The sequence below is a fragment of the Phacochoerus africanus genome, chromosome 15, assembly GCF_016906955.1.
Source record: "Phacochoerus africanus isolate WHEZ1 chromosome 15, ROS_Pafr_v1, whole genome shotgun sequence".
Classification (NCBI taxonomy): Eukaryota; Metazoa; Chordata; class Mammalia; order Artiodactyla; family Suidae; genus Phacochoerus; species Phacochoerus africanus.
In genome coordinates, this window is record NC_062558.1 from 101,449,551 (window position 1) to 101,475,382 (window position 25,832).

The following is a 25,832-nucleotide window of genomic DNA, read 5'->3' on the forward strand; positions in this document are numbered from 1 at the left end:
TCTTGTTAACAACAACTACCCTCTTCCTCCACCGAGTAATTATGGTGCAGGTGGTCTGGGAACCACACTCAGAAGAATCTTTACTTCAGAGTAGAGATATGTTGGTGTCACCTGCAAGGAAGAAAAATAGGAAGGAAGTGAGTGGGGTGAGCAAGGAGGAACAGTGGACAACCACCTGCTGACTTTGCCAGGCTAGGAGGCCCTTTAAGCATTCAAAAGAAACCTGCTGGGGAAAGTTAAGGAGGTCTACAGCCTGGTTTGGTTCTGTTCACTGTATTGAAGAGATCATCTAGTGCAGTGTCTTGGGACTGCAGCTGTCTCCTGAAACATGTTGAACAGTGAGATTCCTGCAGTTGAAGAACACTGGAGAAGCAATGAATGGGAGATATTCAAGGATAGCTTTTGCTAGAGTTCCCATCTTGGTGCAGTGGAAATGAATCTAAGAACAATGAGGTTGTGGGTTTTAATCCCTGGCCTCGCTCAGTGGGGTTAAGGATCCAGCATTGCCACGAGCTGTGGTGTAGGTCACAGACTCAGCTCAGATCCAGCATTGCTGTGGCTGTGGTGTAGGCCAGAAGCTGTAGCTCCAATTCAACCCCCTAGCCTGGGAACCTCCATATACTGAGGGGTGGCCCTAAAAAGAAAAAAAAAAAAGGATAGCTTTTGCTTTTGAAAGTAGGGCTGGACTAAATTCATCTTGCTCAAGTACTACCTTTAGGAAATTTGTGAAAACTAAATAAAACTGATTAATAATGCCCAAGCACTGACCTCTTCTCTGAGTTTCAGGCAACTGTCAGGCAAGAAAATGATGTTATTAAAAAAAAAAAATTAGTTCTGACTCATTATGCTTCCTTGAATTAGATAACTTCTGGATAGTATTTTCTTAAAAGCAAATTGTAATAAAAAAGGAAGAATGTTAAAATGTACATTAGAGTTTAGTGTCTTATGCATGGCTTACATTTAGAATGCATTATTTCCAAAAAACTTTAGTATTTCCATAGAGTTAATGCAATTAAGCTCTTATGGATTTATAATGACAAATAACTGTGTACACGTACACGTATGAATTTCTCCTCAGTACTTCAATTTCATCTTCTGAATGTTTTATGAATATTTAATTGTTTTATGAAGATATTAAATGAATCATGTCATTTAAAAAAATCCAACAGAATCCTAAATTAGAACATTTATGAGCACTTGAAATGAAATGCCTTTTGAATATCACATTTTATTTTTTTATTGAACTATAGTTGACTTAAAATATTGTGTTAGTTTTAGGTATACAGCTCAGTGGTTCAGTTGTACATATTTTTTCCAATTATTTTCTATTATATTCTATTATTTTCTATTATAAGATACTGAATGCTGTCCCCTGTGCTAAACAGTAAATCTTTTTTTTTTTTTTTTTTTAAGGCTGCTCCCACTGCATGTGGAAATTCCCAGGCTAGGGATCAAATTGGAGCTATAGCTGCTAGCCTATGCCACAGCCATAGCAACGTGAGATCCAAGCTACACCTACGACCTACACCATAGCTCACGGCAACGCCAGATCCCCAATCCACTGAGCGAGGCCAGGGATTGAACTGGCATTCTCCTGGACAGTAGTCGGATTCATTTCCACTGTGCCACAGCGGGAACTCCCAGAGTAAATCCTTATTGTTTATCTGTCATATGTGTAGCAGTGTGTATCTTTTAATCCCCTTCTCCTAATTTATCCCTCCCCCTTTTACCCTTTTGGTAACTGTAACTTTGTTTTCTATGACTGTAAGTCTGTTTCTGTTTTATAAATAAGTTCATTCCTATAATTTTTAGATTCCACATATATGTGATGTCAAATAACATTTTTCTTTCTCTGGCTTACTTCACTGGCTTACTTCTGGCATATGGAAGTTTCCAGACCAGGGATCAAACCCAAACCAAAGCTGCGACCTATGCCACAGCTGTGGCAATGCTGAATACTTAACCTACTGCACCACAGTGGGAACTCTTGCCTTTGAATTTCCTAACTACATATTCCAGGTGGTCAGCCCACAAACACTGAATCATTCTGCCTAAGAAACAAGCAGAGGGAATGGATGCCCTTTGGTTTCTCTGGCAGGAAGAAGAACCGAAGTCTCATTTCTGCAATAAATTCTATCACTCAAAGCCCAAGAATTTGACCTTCCCCTGATTTCACTATTAAATATTAATTGCCAGTATCGCTGTGTGACTAAGAGTATGAACTCTGGAATCTTATGCACTTAGTTTTCAGTCCCAGCTCCACCATTTGCTTAAGGTGCATACCTAGTCTAGGCTCTAGTTTCTTCTTCCATAAAACAGAGATTATGGTTATCATTCATTGAGTGCTTCCTGACACCAAGCAGTATGCCCTGCTCCACAGGCATTGTCTCACCTTTCATTCTCGACAGCTCTTTCCAAACCTTACTTTGCAGTTTGAGTAGCTCTGATTCTGCAGGTAGTGGTTAGAGTCAGAATTTGAAACCACATGGTCTGACCCTGGAGGTTGCCTATCCAATCTCTAGACTGAACTGCCTCCTACCTGAGAGGCTGTTGTGAGGGCCAAGAGCACGTGTGTTAGTGCATTATTTCAGTCAACCAGGGAAGGAAAGCTTTCAGTTAGTAGTACCTATTATTACTAAGATAGCTCTTTTGCTGAATCAAAGGTGACATACATAGTCCTACTTCATCTGCCCAAAACTTAGCTTGCTCTTATCTAGAAGACAGTGGAGGAAAAAGTAAGAAAAATGGATTTTGAGCAGCCAAATTAGAAATCATGATGCATAGTCACTGCAAATAGCAAATAGCTTACTCACAGGTGATCCCTTCAGATCCCTGTCTAATTAAACTTTAGTTTTACAAATAAATTTAAATTGAGAGGAGAATGATTTCAGGATAAACTCAGCAGCTCAACAGTGTCAGCAGGGGCCAGGCTCCTTCTGCCCTCAGCCTCTGCCATCCTCTGCACACCAGCCACTTCTTAGGCTTGACCTGTCTGGGTCGTGAGATGGCTGCTGCATCTCGTGTCTTAGGTGAAGACACATGTCCAGCTGACGAAAAGGCATGTATTCTCCAGACTGTCTCTTTGTATCAGAGATGAAAGTCTTTCAGAGTCCTCCCAACAGATTTCTCTCTTTTAGTCCCATTGTCCAAGACTCGGTCATTTGCCAACTAGTCATGTCCTGAGTGCCAGGGACCCTAGAAAAGTGAATATCTCTAGTGAGATTGGGCCATGCCGGCAGGAAGCAGAGGTGGTGGAGGGAGTGGGCAGCTTTTGGATGGACAACTAACAGTGTCTGTCAAAAACTATAATGAAACAAGTAGTTAAACATGAGTCATCTCTGATATTGATGATAGAAGTCTATATAAGCTTACTTCTCTATTTCATATGAAAAAGATCTAATTTTCTTAAAGTTTTCTACTGCATGCCAGGAACTGTAATATAATTTTGGGTTTTTTTTTTTTTGTTGGCTTGTTTTAACCTCATATATGCTTCCATTGAGTCCTCCTGGAAGGGTGTTATTTCTCCCTATTTAATAGATGTAGATAGAGTGCACAAAAAGGTTAAATACAGAATCAGCTGGATTCTCCTCCAGGTCTGTCGGGCCCCAAAGCTTGAGCTATTGATAATAAAGGTACCCAACCACTTCATCATATGTCAGGATAAAAACTGTACTATGGTGCAGAAAATAATTCTTTTATGGTCCAAAGTGCACCTTGATTACCCTCAGTGTAGGCTAGGCTTAACCTCAAAGTAATTTAAAAGCATACATTGGGCATGGTGATTTATTTAATAATGTTTCCTGGAGCAACTGCATTCTTGCTGATTGATCTAAACTAAACCGCACTGCTGAGGTATGTTTAACTTTCCCCTCTAGGGATAAATGACAAACATCTGATACCTAGCAGGTACTCACATGTAGTACTTACAAGTATTTTAAAAAAGGCAATAAAATCTATTTCTGACATTCAGATCAAGTTTCATATTTATCTCAACAATATTTTGGCAGAAATAAAATATTATCTGGGTCATATCATATTTCCGCTTTACAGTTATTATATAAAAATAATCTTTTGAGTATAAAAAAATAATCTTTGGTTTTAATGTCTGAATCCTTCCAAATGAACAGCAAGGATGGGCTTAGGTCATTTTTTTTTCCCCCCTAAAGCAGGTCCCAATCTGCAAGAATGTGACTCAGGAGATCCTTCTTGCTACCTCTGTCATTTAAGGTGTGGGAGTGACCCTTTGCCTCCTTTCATCTAAGTCAGGTTAGGTCACAGCAGCTCACAGTCTAGGTTATGATCATTTCCTTCCTTAGCTCCAACTAAGTAAATTGCACCATGTTCTTCCTGGAAAATATGACCTCTAACCCAGTGGGGAGAGAAAAGGCTGCTGGTTTAGCCAATTAAAAAGGAGACTCCAGGAAGCAGCGTGAGATGTTCCAGCCTCTCCCTCCTGCCAGCAGTCTACACCTCCTTATCCAGTTCCCTACAGCACTCAGCCTGAAAGGAGTGCCAGGGAGCAAGTGACACATTTGGGCGGTGGTCTCACTGGCCCTTCTCCATGTGCCTAGTCCCTGAAGGGTCTGTTCACTGCCTGGTTAGTCTCCTTCCTGTGCTCTAGAAAATCTGGCCCTGTGTGTGCAAGAAAGTCAGGATTCTGAGCTTAGACACACAAAAAGTATTAAAAAAAAAAAAGAAAGAAAAGGAAAAGAAAAGAAAACAAAGGAACTTTAAGGCGATGAAAGTTAAAGCTTAAAAGTGGTCCTAAAAGAGACGCTGTGTCAGGTTGGATATTTTCCTCTTCTGTTCTTGGCCGACTTGCTGCTGGTTGGAAAGGGTAGAACCATGGCACTGCCTGCACAGGTCCTTGGGGACAGTTGAGACATGGAGTCATCTGACTCGGACCCAGCACCCAGAAGCATCCTGCTATCAGGCTGAGACCGAGTGAGGGCATAGAGAGAATCAACTGTTAAAATGCAGAGCTGAAAACTGTCAGTCTGGAGGGCGTTCCGCCCCCTCCCAGGCCACTCTTGGATGAGACTGGATTTTTCCCTCACCCCCTCTGGGCACAGTCCGGAATTGCTCAGTTGGTTCTAGAAGCTGCTTGTTAGCTGCTCCGCTGGGATGGGGGTTGGCCTCCGTGTGGTCATGGTGAATGTCGTTTTGATGCCTCTTCTCTGCCTGGTTCCCCCACCTTTGTGTGCAAGGAGTAACAGAACGTGGACACCCTCTCTGCTTCTCTGTAAAAGGTCAGTTTAAAGAGGAAAAAAAGCTAAGTTTTTGGAATCTACAGTGAAGAAAAGGATCTGGAGATAATGGCAAGAAAGCAGGAGCTCGAAAGCAAAAAGAATTCTCTTGAGAAGTTTATTGCATGTTAAAGGCATGCAAGGCCCTAGATCAGATGTTATCCAGTTGCAGGAATGTGGGCACTATGCGGGGAGGGGGTTGCAGAGGATACGGAGTGGGATGAGATTAAAGCAGGCATTCCTGATGACATTTTTTTTTTTTTGTCTTTTTCCCACTTCTTGGGCCACTCTCACGGCATATGGAGGTTCCCAAACTAGGGGTCGAATTGGAGCTGTAGCCACCGGTCTACGCCAGAGCCACAGCAACACAGGATCTGAGCCATGTCTGCGACCTACGCCACAGCTCACGGCAACGCCAGATCCTTAACCCACTGAGCAAGGCCAGAGATCGAACCCCCAACCTCATGGCTCCTAGTCGGATTCGTTAACCACTGAGCCATGACGGAAACTCCTGATGAATGTTTTTGATACACTCAGTTGTGAAGGAGGAAAGTGAGCCTGGGAGGGTCCAGCGAGGTTGACCAGCAAGTAGATCATGAAGCCAAGACGCACACCCCCAGCTGACACCTGAGGCTGCCTTTGTGCCGTGTGCTCCTGGAGCCTCCACTTTGAAAAGGGAGTTTATTTTTTCAATATATTGAATCTTTTGGTTTTATTTTTTTTTATTAAAGTATAGTTGATTTACAATGCTGTGCCAATTGCTGCTGTGCCAATTGCTGCATAGTGACCCAGTCACACGCATGTATGCATTCCCTTTAATACTGCATGAAGTTGAGTGTTTCCCATTTGCCTTTGGCATTCTCAGGGTGTCTTGTTTCAATGCATTTCCGATCCTTTAAATTGCAGCGTTTATCTTCTCCTTAGCACCTGAGGTCGTCTTCAGCCTGTCTTCCCACGATAACTTGAGAGGATGGCACTGCTAACGTCCTGCCAGCTCTCCTGTGTGTTAATGTTACATGGATTACTTCCTCCTTCTTTAAATACGTTTGTTTATAATTATGCCACTTAATTCTTCTTTCCCCCTGTTGGAAATGGAGGAAATATTAAGCATTGTACTTGCCTGATCCTCTGCAATTACCACCTCTCTGTACCCCTCAAACCATCATCACTGCTCCCCACTGATCTCCCACCTCCTCCCTTGCTTCCCATAGTCCGTTTTCAAAAGCACACCCAAAGGTCACTTTTTAAATTATAATGCTATTTATGTCGCTCATTTGCTCATCGCCCTAAATAGCTCCCCATTTCACTCCAAGTAAAAGTGGAAGTCCACGTGGTGATCATGTGTTCCTATGGAAGGCTTATGTCCTCCTTTACTGTCCTCATCTCTCTGATTTTAGGTTGACCACCCTCCTCTCCACTTACCCACCTCCTTCCTCTTGCTTCTTCTCCATCACACCAGTGGATGCATTTTCCACCTTAAGGCTTCTGCACTAGCTCTTTCCTAACCCTCACCTCCTTCAAGCCCTTGCTTCATTTCCATTTCAAAGTGATACTCACCTTGAAAACTCCATTTCATACGGTAATCCTTCTCCACCTCATGCCTGGTTTCCTTACTTGGCTTGTTTCCTTTTTTGCATAACACATATGATCTCCTAACTTACTATACAACTCATTTACTTAAAAGGTTTATTATCTGTTATGTTAATGCAACAAGGGCAGGAGTCTTTGCCAGTTTGGTTGGTTGACGACCCCCACATACCTAGAACAATACCTGGCGCATCTTAGGTGTTAAATTCATGTTTATTGAGTAAATATAGGATTGAATTAATGAATAGACCTGTATTAAGACAATTAAATGACCTACCTACCTGTAAGTTTTTGAAGGCTGGTTAGTGTTTTGGGGGGATATATATTTTAGCACAGATCTACAGCCAAATAGTTACTATGCCTGGGAATGTGATGGGGAGAAAGGGAATTGCTTCTTCATTCATTTATTCAACAAATCTTTATTGAGTCCTTATAATATAGCAGGCACTGTTCTAAACTAAGGATAGAAGACAAAAAATAACAAATAAGTATTCCAAGTACTGGGCTCCTTGGTGCCAGAACTTCTCATTTGTTTCTATCTCTCTCCTTTTTTTTTTTTTTTTTACAGCCACATCTGCAGCATATGGAAGTTCCCAGGCTAGGGGTCAAATTGGAGCTGCAGCTGAGGCCTATGCCACAGACGCAGTAACACGGAATCCAGGCAACATCTGTGACCTACACCACAGCTTGCGGTAACACCAGGTCCTTAACCCACTGAGTGAGGCTAAGGATCGAACCCACATCCTCACAGAGACAATGTGGGTCCTTAACCCACTGAGCCACAACAGGAACTTCCTTTTTTTTTTTTTAAGTGAAGCTGAAATCTGAATTTTTACATGAAATCTATTTTTAAATGTTGATAAAACTTAGGTATTTAAAGTTTACTGTGATAACCAAATTAGACATTTATCACAACCAAATGATAACAAAATGTTGCTTTGGGGGATGTGGTTTATAATATATACCAGTTTGAAGAATAATGTGGTACCAATTTGGAAGAAGTCTGAAACTTCTGGATGGAGAGGTCGATCTTGGAGGCTGAGCAGGGTTTAGGTGCACCATGTGGAGGGGAGGAGGAAGGAGTGTATTTCTGCAGCCTCTGGTACCTGGGGCAAAGGTGTGGAGGCAGGACAGGTGGGATGCTGAGGCTGGGGCCGGGGGAGGGTGATGGAGGATGCCTATTCTTAGCAGCAATGGCAGTAATCTCCTCTGGGTTAACACCGAGCCATCCTTTTTAGGTTAAAGTTATTGCACTTGTCAGGATTTAGGTCCAGCTGCCTAAACAAAGTATTAGATAAGATAGAAACTTACCTCTGTTATAATGGTCTGAGTGTAAGCAAACTAGAGTGTTCTCTTCTCTTCTTGCTTTGCCGAGGCTCATCGTCATGACCCAAAGATGGGTCCCCTGGCCATCAGCATTCCAGCCCGAAGGAAGGGAAGGGAAAGGTGGGTGGAGAAGGCCATGACCCTTCCTTTAAAGGGCGGGATCCACACTTTGATCACAGTACTTCTGCACATACCCCATTGGCCAGAACTTGGTGATGTGGTCTACCTCCAAGAAAGGCTGGAAAATGTAGGGTTTGCCTGAATGGCTATATATCAGCTAAAAAATATTTTTATTTAGAAAAAGAGAATGGGTATTGCAGATTATACAGCAGTCCGCTGCACTTACTCTTGTGGGTCTTGGGTTCTGTGAAGTAAGGTATCTCCTACTGTACCCCCATTTTTCTAGTTAGTTTAGTAATACCTCAGTAGTGCAAATGGAAGTTCATCATTAAGATTCTTATGGCTCACTGTATTTCTGGTTAGTTTGAAGCGCATGGTGAGTTTTGTTTTGTTTGCATGGAGCAGTGAGTTTTCAAATGTTTTCATCTCAGGACCCCTTTGCACTCTCCAAAATGACTAAGGACACTACAAAGCTTCTTTATATGGGTCTATTTATATTTACTGTATTAAACATGAAAACAGGCATTTACAAGAATATGTAAGTGAGCATATCTATTAATTTGTACTATCTGGAAATCTCCTGTATACAATATAATTTCATAATATTGTACAATATTGTACAATATTGTGAAAATGATACGGACCTTGCAGACCCCTTAAAAGGATCTTGGGGACCTTGTATCATACTTGGACATCTCCTGGCCTTGAGAATATAACCTGTTTAAGCTGGCATTGGTAATTGTTTATATTGATAACTGCTAGGACTGGGGATTAAAAATAAAGAAATTAAGATAGGGTCACTGCCAATGAGTAGTTAATGGCCCCCAAAGGTCAGTCAACTGACCAATCTCTAAACTTCTTTCATCTTAGATTTGAGAGGAGTTGATAGGGTTAAAGAGAGGTTTAACTATTGGCTTTCATCTAGAGCAATATAATAAATTCTGATGTTTGAGATAAATTGAATTTAACATTTTATACATTTAAAGAAGCTCGTTAGAGAGAAGTTTAATTTTTGTGCACATTTATCATTGGTTTTGGCCACCCAGCCCTCAGTCCACCTTTCCTCACTTGGCACATCCCATTCTGCTTCCCATGGAAATTTAAACTGCTAGATATTTGCATTATAGCACTAAAAAACCACCTTTGCAGCCTGGGAACAGACATGTGACCTAGGATCTGCCAGTCAGGCACCTACCTCCATATCATATTTTGAGATAGAAACTAGTGACGTCAAAAATTATGTGGCAGGTGGTTCCAGGGCAGCAGCTGGTATCGATGGTGGAAGCTTCAGGCTCTCCTACCCATTAGGGATAAGCAGCAGACCAGTGCTTCTGTGGGACTCTGGATGGTGTTACTGGTATGTAGCCTCCAAGCCAAATTCCTCCAGTTTTCTTGGAAGTTTGTGATCTTCCCCTTATCATTCTTTGGATTCACTGCCTTTGCTGGCAGTGAAGAATCCTGCTTGATACATTCTCAGAAGCAGTGTCTTTCAAAGCATTGTTTGGAAATCTTATGTGTCAAAATTGCCTGGACCACATCCTACCAATCAGGGCCTATCTGTGCACTTAAAACTAGTGGATCCAGCTTCCTTTTGAGTTCCAGGAATCTGCATTTTATTTTATTTTATTTTTTGGTCACCCTGTGGCATATGAAGTTCCTGGGTCAGGAATTGCGATCCGTGCCACAGTTATGACCTACACTGCAGCTGTGGCAATGCCGGATCCTTTAAGCCACTGTGCTGGGCCAGGAACAAACCTTCATCCTGGTGCTACAGAGATGCTGTGGATGTCACTGTTCCCCAGCAGGAACTCTGGAATCTGCACTTTAAATAAGTCTCAGGTTTACATGCTTTTAGAACTTGTCCTAACCTTTCCAATCTCTTAAATTAGGAGTTCCCGTCGTGGCTCAGTGGTTAACAAATCCGACTAGGAACCATGAGGTTGCGGGTTCGATCTCTGGCCTCGCTGAGTGGGTTAAGGATCCAGCGTTGCCATGAGCTGTGGTGTAGGCTGCAGACGCGGCTTGGGTCTGGCATTGCTGTGGCTGTGGTGTAGGCCGGCAGCTACAGCTCCAATTCGACCCCTACCCTGGGAACCTCCATACGCCGCGGGTGTGGCCCCAGAAAAAGCCAAAAAAAAAAAAAATTATTTGTGCTCTGTTTAAGGATCTGAGTAACCTCTAAAAGAATTAATTCTCAACTTTTAGGAGACCCTAAGCAATGACTAACTAGTATTTCCTTGTCTTCTCTCCCTACCCAGCCTTAAATTCTCCCAAGCCTCTTTGTTCTATCTCTTTAACTCTCTTAATATCTTTTTTTTTTTTTCTGGTTTATCCTCACTAAGAAGTCATAATTTCCTAAATGGGATTGCCTACATTCAGTGGTTCTGGGATTAATTGGGTTTTACATGACACTGTGACTGGGGCTCTCTGCAAGTCATTTCTTTCTTGGGCATTTCTGCAACCTGCAAGCCTAGAGTTTGATGTTTACTGCAGGAACCACTGGGGAGGACAAAGGGGACAGACTAGAACACCCTAAGTGACTTTCCTTGAAAGGTTTTTCAGCCATGGATTCAGGCCAGAAAAAAAAAAAAAAAAAAGCACAGAAGGATTAAATAATCTACTCCTGAGATTTCTCGACTCACAGAATGTAATAATTTGAAAGCATGTAGCTTAACTCCCTCATTTTATAAATGAGGAACCGAGGGGAAGAAATATGCCCAACTTCACCTAAGTGATCAGTAGAGTATAAAAGCTAAAATAAATTTAGAAGTGGGAAGTAATAAGGCAGAGCTGGACCTACACTAGCATAAAAATGAAGGAGACTGACATTTATTGAGTGATTATTTGAACTTGGCTATATGCACTTAACATCTCTGAGCCTTAGTTTCCTCAACTGCAAAATCAAGAGTCTAATAATAGCTGACATTGATATGATATTGACTATGAGCTGGGAACTATTCTTAGCACTTTATATGCTAAGTCATTTAATGCCTTACCACAAGGACATGAGGTAGGTATTGTTATTCCCTCCCCTCCTTTTTCAGATGCACAGAAAGGCTATATATTTACTTGCAGTCACACAGCTAGAGTATTTGTTTTCTACTGCTGCATTACAAATTACCCTGAGCTTCAAGTGTTAGGACCACACACGTTTATTATCTCACAGTTTTGTGGGTCAGGAGTTTAGGCACTGCCTAAGTAGGCCCACTGCTGGGGTCTCACAAGGCAGCAACAGAGGTGTCAACCAGGGTGATCTGAGGCTCCGAGTCCTCTTCCAAATGTACGTCGTTCTTGGCGGAATTCATCTCCCTGCAGCTGTGACTCATGACAGCTGAGTCTTCAAGATCAGCAGAGAGTGTCTCCTTCTTTGAAAGGTCTCCCACTCCTGATTTGGAACCTAGTATACCTGCAGAATCTCTTCATCTTTGCCACGTGAAAGAACACAAACATGGGAATAATATCCCATCACCTTTGCTATGTTCTGCTGAGAGCAGAAGCCAGACACAGGTCTTGTCTACTCTCAAGGGAGGAGATTGCAGAAACCTGTGGATACTAACAGGCGGGACTCACAGGGCCATCTTGAAATTCCACCGATCACAGTCAGTAAGACTTAGTTTGAGCCCTTCCAGGTCTAAGGGTCCAGGCTTTCAATTGCAATGATTTTCTTTCTCTTTTTGAAGCAAGCAAAGCCATGTTGTAACTTTGCCTAGCGTTCGAAGTAAAAGATCACACCCAGCGGATTCATATTGGGTCCTGGGGGATCATTCAATCTCTTCAGACCCCCTGTTTGAAAAGTCTGCTTCAAGAAACCTCACAACTCCCTGCAGTTTTATAATTTCAGGAAGAGATTTCCAATAGTCTCATATTATATAAGTCATTTCAATTTGTTCATATTTTTCTGAGGCAGAACGAACCCTGGGGTTTGGGATTTGAGACTTGAGTTCTCAAGAAATAACCCTTGCTCTGCTTTCTGTCTTTGAAACAGATGAAGTGATTGAGAAGAAACAGTAAACGCCTTCATTCTGTGACCAGCGCGACATGGATCAGCCATTCACTGTGAATGCTCTGGTAGGTGGCACCAACTGATATTTTACATATGGTCTGAAAACCCCAAATGAAGAACAGAAACACAAAGAATGTGAAATGAGTCACAGTTACTTCAAGAAGTGTAGCACTCGCCGTTTCCATCCATCTGTGTGGTCCAGTCCTTTGAGGAAGTGACTAATAAAACCATCTTTGTGAGAATTAAAAATAATTCTTTTTTTCCATAAAAGTGTGAAATTTTAATCGCACTCTATCTGGTTGGATTCCATGAGTGTAGTCTTTTAGCTCAACACCAGAGAGGAGGGTTTTACAGATGAGACGATTGTAGCAGCTACTTCACCTCTTTTGTGCCTCTGAGTATTCACAGATCAAAATTGGAGGTTTACCTTGTGTAGTAATGACCAAGGAAAACATTTCACATTTAACACCTAAATGTTGCTTTGGGACCCTTGTGTAAACGTGTGAATACTCGAAACTCTCGTCCTTTTCATCATTCCCCCTCACAGCCAACATGGTCCACATCTTCTTGAGTGACATCTTAGAAGAAATAATGTGCTAAAGAGGAAATAACAGGGGCTTGGAGTCCCACGGGGTTGTTCTGTGTCCCAGATCAGTCTCTGAGTGTGAATATAGGAACATTACATAATCTCCATGGCCCTGTTTTTGTACTTTGTACCTTTTGACTTTTTGGATATCATATATATTTTTTTCCTTTTATGGTCACACCTGCAGCATGTGGACATTCCCAGGGTTGGGGGTTGAATGGGAGCTGCAGCTGTCAGCTTACACCATGGCTATGGCAACATGAGGTCCAAGTTGCATCTTCGACCTACAGTGCAGCTTTTGGTAACACTGGATCTTTAATCCACTGAACAAGTGCCAGGGATTGAACCTTGTTCAACTGAGGATTCACAGATACTATGTCAGGTTCTTAATCCACTCAACCACAATGGGAACTTCTGGAGATCTTTTTTTTTTTTTTCATAGCCGCACCTACGGCCTGTGGGAGTGCCCAGGCTAAGGGGCAAATCCAAGCTACAGCTGCCAGCCTGTGCCACAGCCACAGCAACATGCTGGGTCTGCAACCTTTACCGTAGCTCACAGCAATGCCAGATCCTTAACCCACTGAGCGATGCCAGGGATCGAACATCCTCATATGTACCGGCCTGGTTCATAACCCACTGAGCCACAAAGGAAATACCCTAGAGATCATATTTTCAATGTGTCAGCATATCATTGAGGCTTGATAAACAAAAGCTGTCATTACCATTCCCCTCTTCTGGACGACCCTCCCAAACCCCCTCAATGCAACCTGTAGAGGTAGTGCTGGGAGCAGCCCCGTACTGACTACGCCATACACACAAAGTTTAGCACCAGAACACAAAGAAACAGGGGGTGTTATTCATGCTCTGAAGCAGGTTATGACTCAGTGTTCCCTCTCTGCCAAGATAGTCCTTCATAGATGCTCAGTTGCTTTGAGAGTATGTTTGAGGAACAGAAAATTACAGAAACTTTTCACCCTCTGACCCCATGTTGTCAAGGCACTGGGGGATAAAAAAGACTGCCCCATTTCCACCTCTGCAGAGGAAGGAGTTAACTTTATGGAGTGCCATGTGTGTTCTTCTAGAACATTGTGTAGGAATAATTCAAATTTTAGTGAACACGTCAGTGTAAAAATGAACACTAAGGCTTTTGCACCTGGGAAATTTTATTTACATCTAAGATGCTCATATGCAGATGAAACACTATAGGTTGATGAAGACTTTAAGCTATTTCCCAGTTTATCTGTGAAATCAATTTTAAAATTAGGAAAGGTAGCACTATTCCTAAAGGGAAAATAAATCTGAATTATCTTCAAGTAAAGTGATAATTCAATTATAATCACATTGCTTCCTTTCTCTCTTCCTCCTTTATTGGATACTTTTGTTGATTATTATCTGTGTTGCGGGGAATGCACTGCATTTCAGAGGATAGTGATGAATGTAAAATGATTCTTCCCCTCAAGGAGTTCATAAACAGATAAAAATACTTGTATACAAATAATTATAACTCAGTCTAGACTGTATAGTAATAAAAAAAATAGACACATTACTTTTGTGCATACAGGGCTGGGAGTCCCCTTTAAAAAATGTCCAAATTCCCATAGATTTTTTTTTTACCAGTCATTTTCTGATGTCATTGCAGTATTTATCTGTGGTCAAATAACAATATTTTCTTTTTTAAGAAAAAAGTAAGAAAGAATTACAGTACAGTTGATTTACAGTGTTGTGTCAATTTCTGCTGTACAGCCTAGTGATCCAGTCATCCACATATATATATACATTGTTTTCCCATCCTATCTTCCATCATGTTCTACCCCCAGAGACTGGACATAGTTCCCTGTACAGTAGGACTTCATGGCTTATCCCTTCTAAATGCAGTAGTTGAATAACAATGTTTTCATTTAGTGGCATCCAGCTCCACAGGTGAGTAAGACTGGGGAGATGTGGATGGGTTGCCATGGTGTCTGAGACATCTCAGTTGGAAAAGACAGCGTATACTCAGGGCTTAGGCTGAGAGTTCACATACTCTGATTCTTGCCTTTGATGAGGGGAAGCTTCCAATAGCTTCTCTAAAATTAGAAAGTCTTTCAGAGAACTAAAAGAGCAGCACAACAGGATTTGGAGAGAAGGAAGTGTGCTTTAATTTGAGATGAAATCACTTAGGAAGAATCTGAATGTTGGTGTTGCTGCTAGTCATACCCCTCTGACCTCAGAATTCAGGACCAAGTGAAAATAGATTTAAGATGCCAGGTAATGGAGTTCCTGTCATGGCTCAGTGATTAACGAACCTGACTAGTACCATGAGGATGCAGGTTCGATCCCTGGCCTTGCTCAATGGGTTAAGGATCCCGTGTTGCTGTGGCTGTGCCATTGGCCAGCAGCTACAGCTCTGATTAGACCCCCTAGCCTGGGAACCTCCATATGCCATGGTTGTGGCCCTAAAAAGACTAAATAAATACATAAACAAATAAAAATTTTTAAAAAATAAGATATTTGGTGAGGATCAGAATCAAGCGCGCTCTTTATTCCTTTTAATTTGGACCTGGAGAACCTGGGTGATTGCTAAGTCTTCTTGTCTCTTCTGCTCTAAAATGACCTATCTTACCCACCCAGCCACAGAAGGGGTAGCTAGAGACCTTCAGGATGAGGAAGCTCAGGCCCTGAGAGATCCCTTAGGAGAAAAGACACAGGAAGGAGGACGCATTGCTCCAGGCCAGATCAAAGAGGATCAGAAGATACAAGAGGCATGGCCTGCTTCTGACTTCATGGGACCTTGAGAACCACATTAAAGTCTCCCAGGTTCTATAATAAATGTTTAGAAGAAGGAACCCTTACAGGTCTCTGGGGTTCTATCTGCTATAAAATTACCACCAAAGAACAGATGGTGTTGGAAAAACTGTATATATTTAATTCGCCCCACTCTGCCTCTGAAAGTCAGTCAGCATTTCTTTCTTTCTTTTTTTTTTTTTTTAATGATTTTTACTGTTTCCATTATAGCTAGTTTGTAGTGTTCTGTCAGTTTTCTACTATAAAACATAGTGGCCCAGTCACACATACATTGTCCTCCATAATGCTCTATCGTGACTAGATATAGTTCCCAGTGCTATACAGCAGGATCTCATTGCTTATCCATTCCAAAGGCAATAGTTTGCATCTATTAACCCCAGATTCCCAGTCCATCCCACTCCTTCCCCTCCCCCTTGGCAATCACAAGTCTGTTCTCCAAGTCCATTAATTTCTTTTCTGTGAAAAGTTTCCTTTGTGCCATATATTAGATTTCAGATATAAGTGATATCATATGGTATTTGTCTTTCTCTTTCTGACATGCTTCACTCAGTCTGAGAATCTCTATTTCCATCCATGTTGCTGCAAATGGCATTATTTTATTCTTTTTTATGGCTGAGTAGTATTCCATTGTGTATACATACCACGTCTTCCTAATGCAATCCTCTGTCGATGGACATTTGGGTTGTTTCCATGACTTGGCTATTGTGAATAGCCCTGCAAGGAACATATGAGTGCATATGTCTTTTCCAAGGAAAGTTTTGTCCACATATATGCCCAAGAGTGGGATTGCTGGCTCATATGGTGGTTCTATATTGAGTTTTCTGAGGTGCCTCCATACTGTTTTCCATAGTGGTTGTACCAGCTTACATTCCCACCAACAGTGTAGGGGGGGTTCCCTTTTCTCCACACCCTCTCCATCATTTGCTATTTGTGGATTTATTCATGATGGTTATTCTGACTGGTGTGAGGTGGTACCTCACAGTAGTTTTGATTTTCATTTCTCTAATAATCAGTGATGTTGAGCATTGTTTCATGTGCCTGTTAGCCATCTGCTTTGGACAAATGTCTATTCAGGTCTTTTGCCCATTTTTGGGTTGTTGGCTTTTTCGTTATTGAGTTGTATAAGTTGTTTGTATATTTTAGAGATTAAGCCCTTGTCAGTTGCATCATTTGAAACTATTTTCTCTCATTCCGTATGTTTTTTTTTTTTTTAATGGTTTCTTTGCTATGCAAAAGCTTGTCAGTTTGATTAGGTCCCATTGGTTTATTTTTACTTTTATTTCTGTTGCCTTGGGAGACTGACCTGAGAAAATATTTGTAAGCTTGATGTCAGGGAATGGTTTGCCTATGTTCTTTTCTAGGAGTTTGGTGGTGTCTTGACTTATGTTTAAGTCTTTAAGCCATTTAGAGTTTATTTTTGTGCATGGTGTGAGGGTGTGTTCCAGTTTCATTGATTTACATGCAGCTGTCCAGGTTTTCCCAGCACCACTTGCTGAAAAGACTTTCTTTTTCCCATTTTATGTTCTTGCCTCCTTTGTCAAACATTAATTGACATAGGTGTCTGGGTTTAGTTCTGGGTTCTCTACCCTGTTCCATTGGTCCATATGTCTGTTTTGGTACCAGTACCACACTGTCTTGATGACTGTGGCTTTGTAGTATTGCCTGAAGTCTGGGAGAGTTATGCCTCCTGCTTGGTTTTTGTTCCTCAGGATTGCTTTGGCAATTCTGGGTCTTTTATGGTTCCATTTACATTTTTGGATTATTTGTTCTAGTTCTGTGAAAAAATGTCGTGGGTGATTTGATAGGGATTGCATTGAATCTGTAGATAGCTTTGGGTAGTTTGACCATTTTTATAATATTAATTTTTCCAACCCAGGAGCATGGAATTATCTTTCCATTTCTTTACATCTTCTTTAATTTCCTTGATTAATGTTTTGTAGTTCTCAGCATGTAAGTCTTTCACCTCCTTGGTCAGGTTTATTCCAGGTATTTAATTTTTGGGGGTGTGATTTTAAAAGGTATTATATATTTTTATTCCTTTTCTAGTATTTCATTGTTAGTACACAGAAATGCAACCAATTTTTGAATGTTAATCTTGTATCCTGCTACTTGGCTGAATTTGTTGATCGGTTTGAGTAGTTTTTGTGTGACATCCTTAGGGTTTTCTATATATAGTATCATGTCATATGCAGCCAGTGACAATTTTACCTATTCTCTTCCAATTTGTATATCTTTTATTTCTTTCGTTTGTGTAATTGCTTTGGCTAGGACTTCCAATACTATGTTGAATAAAAGTGTTGAGAGTGGGCATCCTTATCTTGTTCCACATTTTAGTGGGAAGCCTTTCAGCTTTTCTCTTTTGGGTATTATATTTTCTATGGGTTTGTCATAAATGGCTTTTATTATGTTATGGTATGTTCCCTCTGTACTCACTTTGGTAAGAGTTTTGATCATGAATGAATGTTGAAATTTGTCAAATGCTCTTTTTGCCTCTATTGAGATGATCACGTGGTTTTTGACTTTTCTTTTGTTAATGTGGTGTATGATGTTGATTGATTTGCCAATGTTGAACCATCCTTGTGAACCTGGGATGAATCCCACTTGGTTGTGGTGTATGATCTTTTTTATTTATTTTTTATTTGTTGTTGGATTTGGTTGGCTAAAATTTCTTTGAGAATTTTTGCATCTATATTCATCAAAGATATTGGCCTATAGTTGTCTCTTTTGGTAGTATCTTTGTCTGGTTTTGGTATTAGGGCAATGGTGGCTTCATAGACTGTCTTTGGGAGTGTTTCTTCTTTTTCACCTTTTGGAAAATTTTAAGAAGGGTCAGTATAAGTTCTTCTTTGTATGTTTGTTAGAGTTCTCCTGTGAAGCCATCTGGTCCTGGACTTTTGTTTGTAGGGAGTATTTTTATTACATATTTCTTTTCAAGTGATTTACTGTTCACTTGATCTATTTCTTCTTGATTCAGCTTTTGCAGGCTGTATGTCTCTAGAAAGTTGTCCATTTCTTCTAGGTTGTCAAATTTGTTGATATATAATTGTTTGTAGAGTTCTCTTATGGTCTTTTAATTTCAGCAGTATCCTTGTGATTTCTCCTTTTTCATTTCTTATTCTACTTATTTGGGTTTTCTCTCTCCTCTTTCTTGGTGAGTCTGGCTAGAGGTTTGTCTTTTTTTTTATCTTTTCAAAGAACTAGTGCTTGGTTTTATTGATTTTTTTCTATTTTTTTTTTGAATCTCTATTTTATTGATTTCTTCTCTGATCTTTATGATTTCCTTCCTTCTGCTGACTTTAGGTTTTGTTTGTTCTTCTTTTTCTCATTCTTTTAGGTGGTGGGTTGTTATTGATTTGAGATTTTTCTTCTTTTTTGAGGAAGGCCTGGATCACTATGGATTTTCCTCTAAGCACTGCTTTTGCAGCATCCCATAGATTTTGAATAGTTGTATCCTCATTATCATTTGTCTTGAGGTATTTTTAAATTTCCTTTTTGATTTCTTTATTGATCCATTAGTTTTTTACTAGCAGGTTGTTTAGTCTCAATGTAGTTAGTTTTTTTCATTTCTTTTCCTATGGTTGATTTATAGTTTCCTGACATTGTGGTCAGAGAAGATACTTGAAATAATTTCTATACTCTTAAATTTGTTGAGCTAGTTTTGTGCCCCAGTATGTGGTCAATCCTTGAGTATGTTCCATGTGCACTTGAGAAGAATGTATATTCTGATTTGTTTGGATGTAATGTCCTGAAAATATCGATTAAGTCTACTTTTCTATTGTGTCCTTTAGGATCTCTGTTGCCTTATTGATTTTCTGTCTAGAAGATCTGTCCATCAGTATGAGTTGGGTGTTGTGAGTAGACTTATCCTACTATTATTGTATTCCCATCAGTTTCTCCTTTTATGTCTGTGAGTATTTGTTGTATGTATCTGGATGCTCCTATATTAGGGACATATATATTGATGATTGTAATATCCTCTTCTTGAATGCATCCTTTTACCATTAAATAGTGTCCTTCTTTGTCTTTTTTATAGCCTTCATTTTAAAGTCTATTTTGCCTGATATGAGTATTGCATCTTCTGCTTTCCTGTCTTGTCCATTGGCATGAAATATCTTTTCCCATCCCCTCACTTTCAATCTATATGTGTCCTTTACCCTAAGGTGAGTCTCTTGTAGACAGTCTACTGTAGGTTTTTGCTTTTTTATCCATTCTGCCACTCTGTGTCTTTTGATTGGAGCATTCCTTCCATCGATAAGTAATTATTGATAAATATGTATTTATTGCCATTTTAAACCTTTTTTTCCAATTGATTCTATGTTTCTCCTTTGTTCATTTCTTTTTTTGGTTGGATAATTTCTATTTATTTTATGCTTGTGTACTTTTCTTTTTAGTTTTTGTGAATGTAATATTTGGTTTTGACTTGTGGTTGCCCTGTTTTTTAAGTGTGTTAACCCCTTCCTGTATCTGCTTGCTTTGGCCTGACAGTCATATAGGCCCAAACACATTATTAAAAAAACAAAAACAAAACAAAACACACACACAAAAAGAGTCTAGATTTTCTTATTTTCCTTCCCCACATTCTAAGATTTCGAAGTCCTTTTTTAACGTCTTCATGTTTGTCCTCTTGCTGTTCCTTATGTTTATTATCACTTTTACAGTAGATTTTTTTAAAATAAGTATATTGGCTTATTTAAGTAATTGCTTTCCAATTGTGATTCCCTCCATCCTATTTCTTCTTACTTCTTTTTTAATTTAGAGGAGCCCTTTCAGTATTTCTTTTAAAATGGGGTTAGTATTGCTGTATTCTTTTCACTTTTGTTTATTGGAGAAATTCTCTATTTCTCCTTCTATTTTAAATGATATTTTTGCTGGGTAGAGTATTCTAGGCTAGTATTTCCCTTTTAGAATTTTAAATATATCTTGCTACTCTCTTATGGCCTGTAGTGTTTCAGTAGAGAAATCAGCTGATAGCTGTATGGGGGTTCCCTTTTAATTAACACTTTGTGTTTCTCTTGCTACCTTTAGAATAGTCTTTTTAACTTTTGCTATTTTTATTATAATATGTCTTGGTGTGGGCCTGTTTGGTGTTCAACTTTTGGGGGACCCTCTGTGCTTCCTGTATCTTGATATCTGTTTTCTTTAGATTTGGAAAGTTTTCAGATGTAATTTCTTTTTTTTCCTTTTTTTGTCTTTTTGCCTTTTCTAGGGCCACTCCCATGGCATATGGAGGTTCCCAGGCTAGGGGTCTAATTGGAGCTGTAGCCACCAGCCTACACCAGAGCCACAGCTACATGGGATCTGAGCCATGTCTTCAATATACACCACAGCTCACAGAAATGCCAGATCCTTAACCCACTGAGCAAGGCCAGGGATTGAACCCACAACCTCATGGTTCCTAGTCGGATTTGTTAACCACTGCACCATGACGGGAACTCCTGTAATGTCTTCAAATATATTTTCAATCCCTTTTTCTTTATCTTCTCCTTCTGGAATTCCTATTATGCATAGATTGGCCCCATTTGTATTATCCCTTAGATCTCTTACATTGCTTTCATGTTTTTTCTTTTTGTTTTCTCTTGCTGTCCTGCTTGGGTGATTTCCATTATTCTATCTTCAAGTCACTAATTCATTCCTCTGCATTATTCATTCCACTCTTTAGTGCCTTTAGCTCAGTTTGTGTCTCTGCAAATGAATTTTCTAATTTTCCTTGGTTTCTCCTTATATTTTCTAGTTCCTTTCTAAAGTAATCTGCATTACTGTTTATATCTGCTCTTAACTCCTTCATATTCACCCTTAATTCCTTCAGTATTTTCACTATCTCCCTTTTGAACTCAGTGTCTATTAGACTGCAGAGGTCTGTTTCATTGTTTGCTGCTTCAGGTGAATTCTCCTGTTCTTTTAACTGGGAATGTTTCCTGAGCTTCTTCATTCGGTTTATGTTTTTCTTTTTCTGTGAGTTTAGGGAAGCCAAACTGTAGTCTGGGAGGGCTATTTCTGTGCAAGAGCACCCCTTTGTATTTTTTTGGGGGGGGTTACTATTTATTTTTGCATTGGTATTTGGATATTTGCTGTCTCTTCCTTCGTTGTGAGCAGGCTATTATTCCCAGGGTGCTGAGTGTGTTTCCAAGGAGAAGGAGGCAATGGGCTAGTAGTCAGTGCCTGGTTACTGGGCTCTTAACAATAGCAAGGACCTGCAGGAAGGTGGTACAGGCTACTCCTAGTTGCAGGGCCCTGGGAAGTAGTAATGATCATTAGGCAGATTTACAAGGTGCCCAGGGCATTTGGCAGGGGCAGCAGCAGGGTGTGTGAGTTTCCAGGGGAGTGAGAGCAACACCAGGTGGTTTTCAGTCACAGTGCCCTTCTCTGGGTGCCCTCTGTGGTGACTGGGGCCACAAGTGGTGCCTGTTCACAGACACCTAGAGGTGGTGGGCTATGCCCACCTCTGGAGTCAGAGATAACTGCAGCAGTTTACTCCCAGCACCTGTAGACCATGCAAGAAGCACCCCATCCCACTTAGCCACACAGGAGGTGCTGCACAGGCTGATCCTAGTTGCAGGGTCCTAGGAAGTGACAGTGAGCAAGCATCTGGGATCTGCCCAGAGCATTTGGCAGTGGCAGCAGTAAGACAGGTGTGTTCCCAGGGGAGTGAAAGCAATAACGGGTGATGCTCGGTTGCAGTGCCCTCTTTTTTGTCAACCTCTGAGGTGACTGGGGCCACAGGTGGAGCCTGTTCACAGACCCCTAGTGGTAGCAAGCCATGCCTCCCTCTGGTTTCTGAGATGACGGCTGTGGTTTGACCCTGCCACCTGCAGATTATGCAAGAGGCACCACATCACACTTAGCCCCCACTGCCCTTAGCCCACACAAGAGGGGCCTGGCCACCTGCAGTCCGCACAAGAAGCACCTGGTCTCCTGTATCCCAAGCAAGAGGCCTCTTACCACCCATAGCCTGCACCAGAGGTGCCCCATCCTCTGAGAGCCCATGCATGGAGATTCCTATGGTGGTCCATCCCTCCTCCTCTCCAACAATGGAGCCTTGCTTCTCCTGCAGGCCCAGACCTCTTCCCTGGTTCTCTCAGCTGTGATATTCCACTCCCCAGCTTGTAGCACCCCTCTCCCCAGCCCATGGCACATGGCTCCTTAGCCCCTCAGGCTGTCTTCACACAGCCGACCCTAGTCCTCTCCACCGACTGACCTCCAGAGCCTGAGTCTCAGCACCCAGCCCACACCCGAGCGTCTCAGGCTGTGGTGTGTAGGATGGTGATACAGATGATCTGTGTGGCTCTCACTCTGTTTCACCCTCCTCAGTCCAGCTGTTGTGCTTTTCTGGGCAACTTTGAAGTCCCTCCAGCTCAGCTGATCTCCCTGTTGGTTAGGTGACTTCCCAGGGTGTGGGTTCCTTTTCTCTTTCCCAGCTCCCTCTTCTGAATGCTAGTCCCATCCTGATTCCTTTTCTCTCTCTCTTTTCTTTTTTTCTTTGTTCTACCCAATTATGTCAAGAGTTTCTTGCCCTTTTTTTTGGAGGTTTAAGTTCTTCTGCCATCATTCAGTAGATGTTCTGTGTGAGTCATTCTACACGTAGCTGTGTTTTTTGATGTGTTTGTGGGAGAAGATGAGTGCTACATCTTACTCCACCTCCATCTTGATCCTTCCCCCCTCAGTCAGCATTTCATAGCCAGACAAAAACTATATAGACCTGGAGTTCCCATTGTGGCACAGTGAGTTAAGACTCCAACTGCAGGTTCGATCCCCAGCCCAGTGCAATGGGTCAAAAGATCCAATCCCTGGCCTGGGAACTTTGATATGCCAAGGATGTGGCCATCAAAACAAAACAAAACAATGTCTACCTGGTTTTCTTTTTCAACTTTCTACAAACCTTACTCAGATGTTCCACCCACACTCTAGGCAGACTTACAATCTGCCCTTGAGTGACTGAGGGGTCCCTGGGAAGCTAAATTTGTTCTGCCCAGTTTAACTCCATTCTTGGATCATCAAAAGAGTGCAGAGTGGTCAGAGCTGTTGGATGCAGAGGTGCCTCAGGGAACACTAGTTAAAACTCCATGCCCATTTCCAGAGATTCTGGGTCTATAGATCTGAGCTGAGGTCTATCAGGAATGTGCATTTTTAAGAAATTTCTAGTTGCTGCTGTTGCCACAGGGACCATACTTTGAGAAGCACTGGTCTAAAGCAGGGCTCAGCAAACTAAGTTCTGAGGGCCACATCACTGGCTTGTTTTTGGAAATAAAGATTTTTTTGGAACACAGCCAGGATTCTGTGTTAATGTACTGTTTAGAGTTTCTTTCACACCAGCAGAACTAAGTTGCTGTGGTGGAGATTATATTTGCTATATGGGGTTTTTTGTTTGTTTGTTTTTGTCTGGGGCAGGAAGACATTCCTAGGGCCAGAGATGGAACCCAGGCTACAGCAGTGACACCAGTAGATCCCTAACTTCTAGGTTCCCCACTGTACCTGCTATCTGGTCTTTAACAGAAAAAAAATTTGTTGACTTTTTCACCTTTTAGAAGTACTGACTTTTTATTGAATAACTGAATAATTATCCTGAGTGTGTATGTTCTGTGTTTTTTTCAAATGTGTCGCTGTTTTTATTAATAAAATACATATTTTTTAATTAAAATCATGGGCTTTTAAAAATTATCATTATTGTCTCAGGGAACCAATTAACAGTGTAATTATTATAGGTGGCACTCCAAGAGTCTCTTTATTGGTTAAAAAAGGAAGAAAGGGAGGTGTCCATATGCTTGAAAGGCTTCTTCAGGACTTGCTGGTGGGGTTTTATTCACTTGGTAAAGATGCAAGGATGCTAAATAGAATTGAATCTTTATTGTAACTTGGAATCCAAGCTATCTCTTAGAGAGCCTTCACGTGTAATGACATGATGCAACCCTGGCAGGCATCCATCTCTGTCCTGCTACCACTGTGAGGATATACAGGTCAACGTTATTCGACCTAAAATGACCCAAAACATTCGCCTACCCAGGAACTGCCACATCGTTGTAGCTAAAACCTACAAAAGGTCCAATGAAACTGCATATTTACCATGAAATGTGTCTCTTTTTGGTGTGTAGACCACCTGTTTAAGCAAAGAGTCTTCACTTTTATCGCATCGTTAACTCTTATGAGAAATATTCCCTAGGTATCAATGTCAGGTATTTAGTACAGAACATGCACCTCTAATTGCAGCCGTGTTCATTGCTTATTATAACCAAGGATTCAAATTTTGCTTTGCAGAGAAAGTTAGCCGCCATGCCTGACCATACAGACGTTTCCCTCAGCCCGGAAGAGCGAGTCCGCGCCCTCAGCAAGCTGGGTTGTAATATTACCATCAACGAAGACATCACTCCGCGCCGCTACTTTCGATCCGGAGTAGAAATGGAGAGGATGGCCTCGGTGTATTTGGAAGAAGGAAACTTGGAAAACGCCTTTGTTCTTTATAATAAATTTATAACGTAAGTATTTTATTTTGGACGTCTTTGAAATGAAGAAATTGGAAAAAACTATTTACATGGCACGGTGGTGAGACGGCTTGGACGCCAGGCATGTTTTCCTGTTCCAACCAGATTTCCGATTTCTAAAAGCGTGGGGTGTCCAGGTTTTTAAGTTACCTACTGTCATCTCTGGAAGCCCAGGGGTGGGGTGAGGCCCAGGTATATCAGACACCCGCTCAAGAGGCCAGCACAGTAACCTGCGTGTCCCCTTCTCTCTCTTCGCAAATATAATTGCTTGTTTCCTGTCATTCTCCCTCTACAGGAATGCAAGCTTTATGAGAGCAGAAGCTGTGTTGTGGGTCCATCTACAGCACCTGAATATACCATTAACATTAAAAAAAAAAAAATCAAAAAACCTAGTTTGAGTTAATAGAAAGGGGATTTGGATTTTCCCTAGCAATTTGACAGCTTACTAATTGGGAGGAGCTTCTGTTACCAAAAATTATTTCATCGGAGCTGAACCCCTTATTCTTGTCTTAGTCAAAAATTACTGAATGCGTGATTTAGCTGTATTGGTTTTGCTGGGTACTTAACCTAAAAACACTTGAGAAGTTGAAAAGATCAGCTGTTTTAAGCATTTCATTCCACAATTCAACCATGAGTGAAATTAAAAGCAGTTACTATGGTACAAAAACTGGGCTCTGCATTGTATTCAAGTTAATGAACTTCTTGGA

At 41.1% G+C, this 25,832-nt stretch overlaps 1 protein-coding gene across 6 annotated transcripts in view; it reads left to right on the forward strand.

Moving 5' to 3' along the window:
• Positions 1 to 25,832, forward strand: part of STAMBPL1 (STAM binding protein like 1) — a 60,996-nt gene that overhangs the window by 15,123 nt on the left and 20,041 nt on the right. For 5 of the 6 annotated variants that reach the window (XM_047760235.1, XM_047760239.1, XM_047760236.1 and 2 more), the window contains exons 2-3: positions 12,265 to 12,347; positions 24,902 to 25,119. In XM_047760235.1, the coding sequence (XP_047616191.1) occupies positions 12,318 to 12,347; positions 24,902 to 25,119 (248 nt within the window). In that variant the 5' untranslated portion in view covers positions 12,265 to 12,317. Of the gene's footprint in view, positions 1 to 4,762; positions 5,250 to 12,264; positions 12,348 to 24,901; positions 25,120 to 25,832 lie in introns of those variants that run through there. The other variant, XM_047760238.1, reaches the window with a different exon arrangement.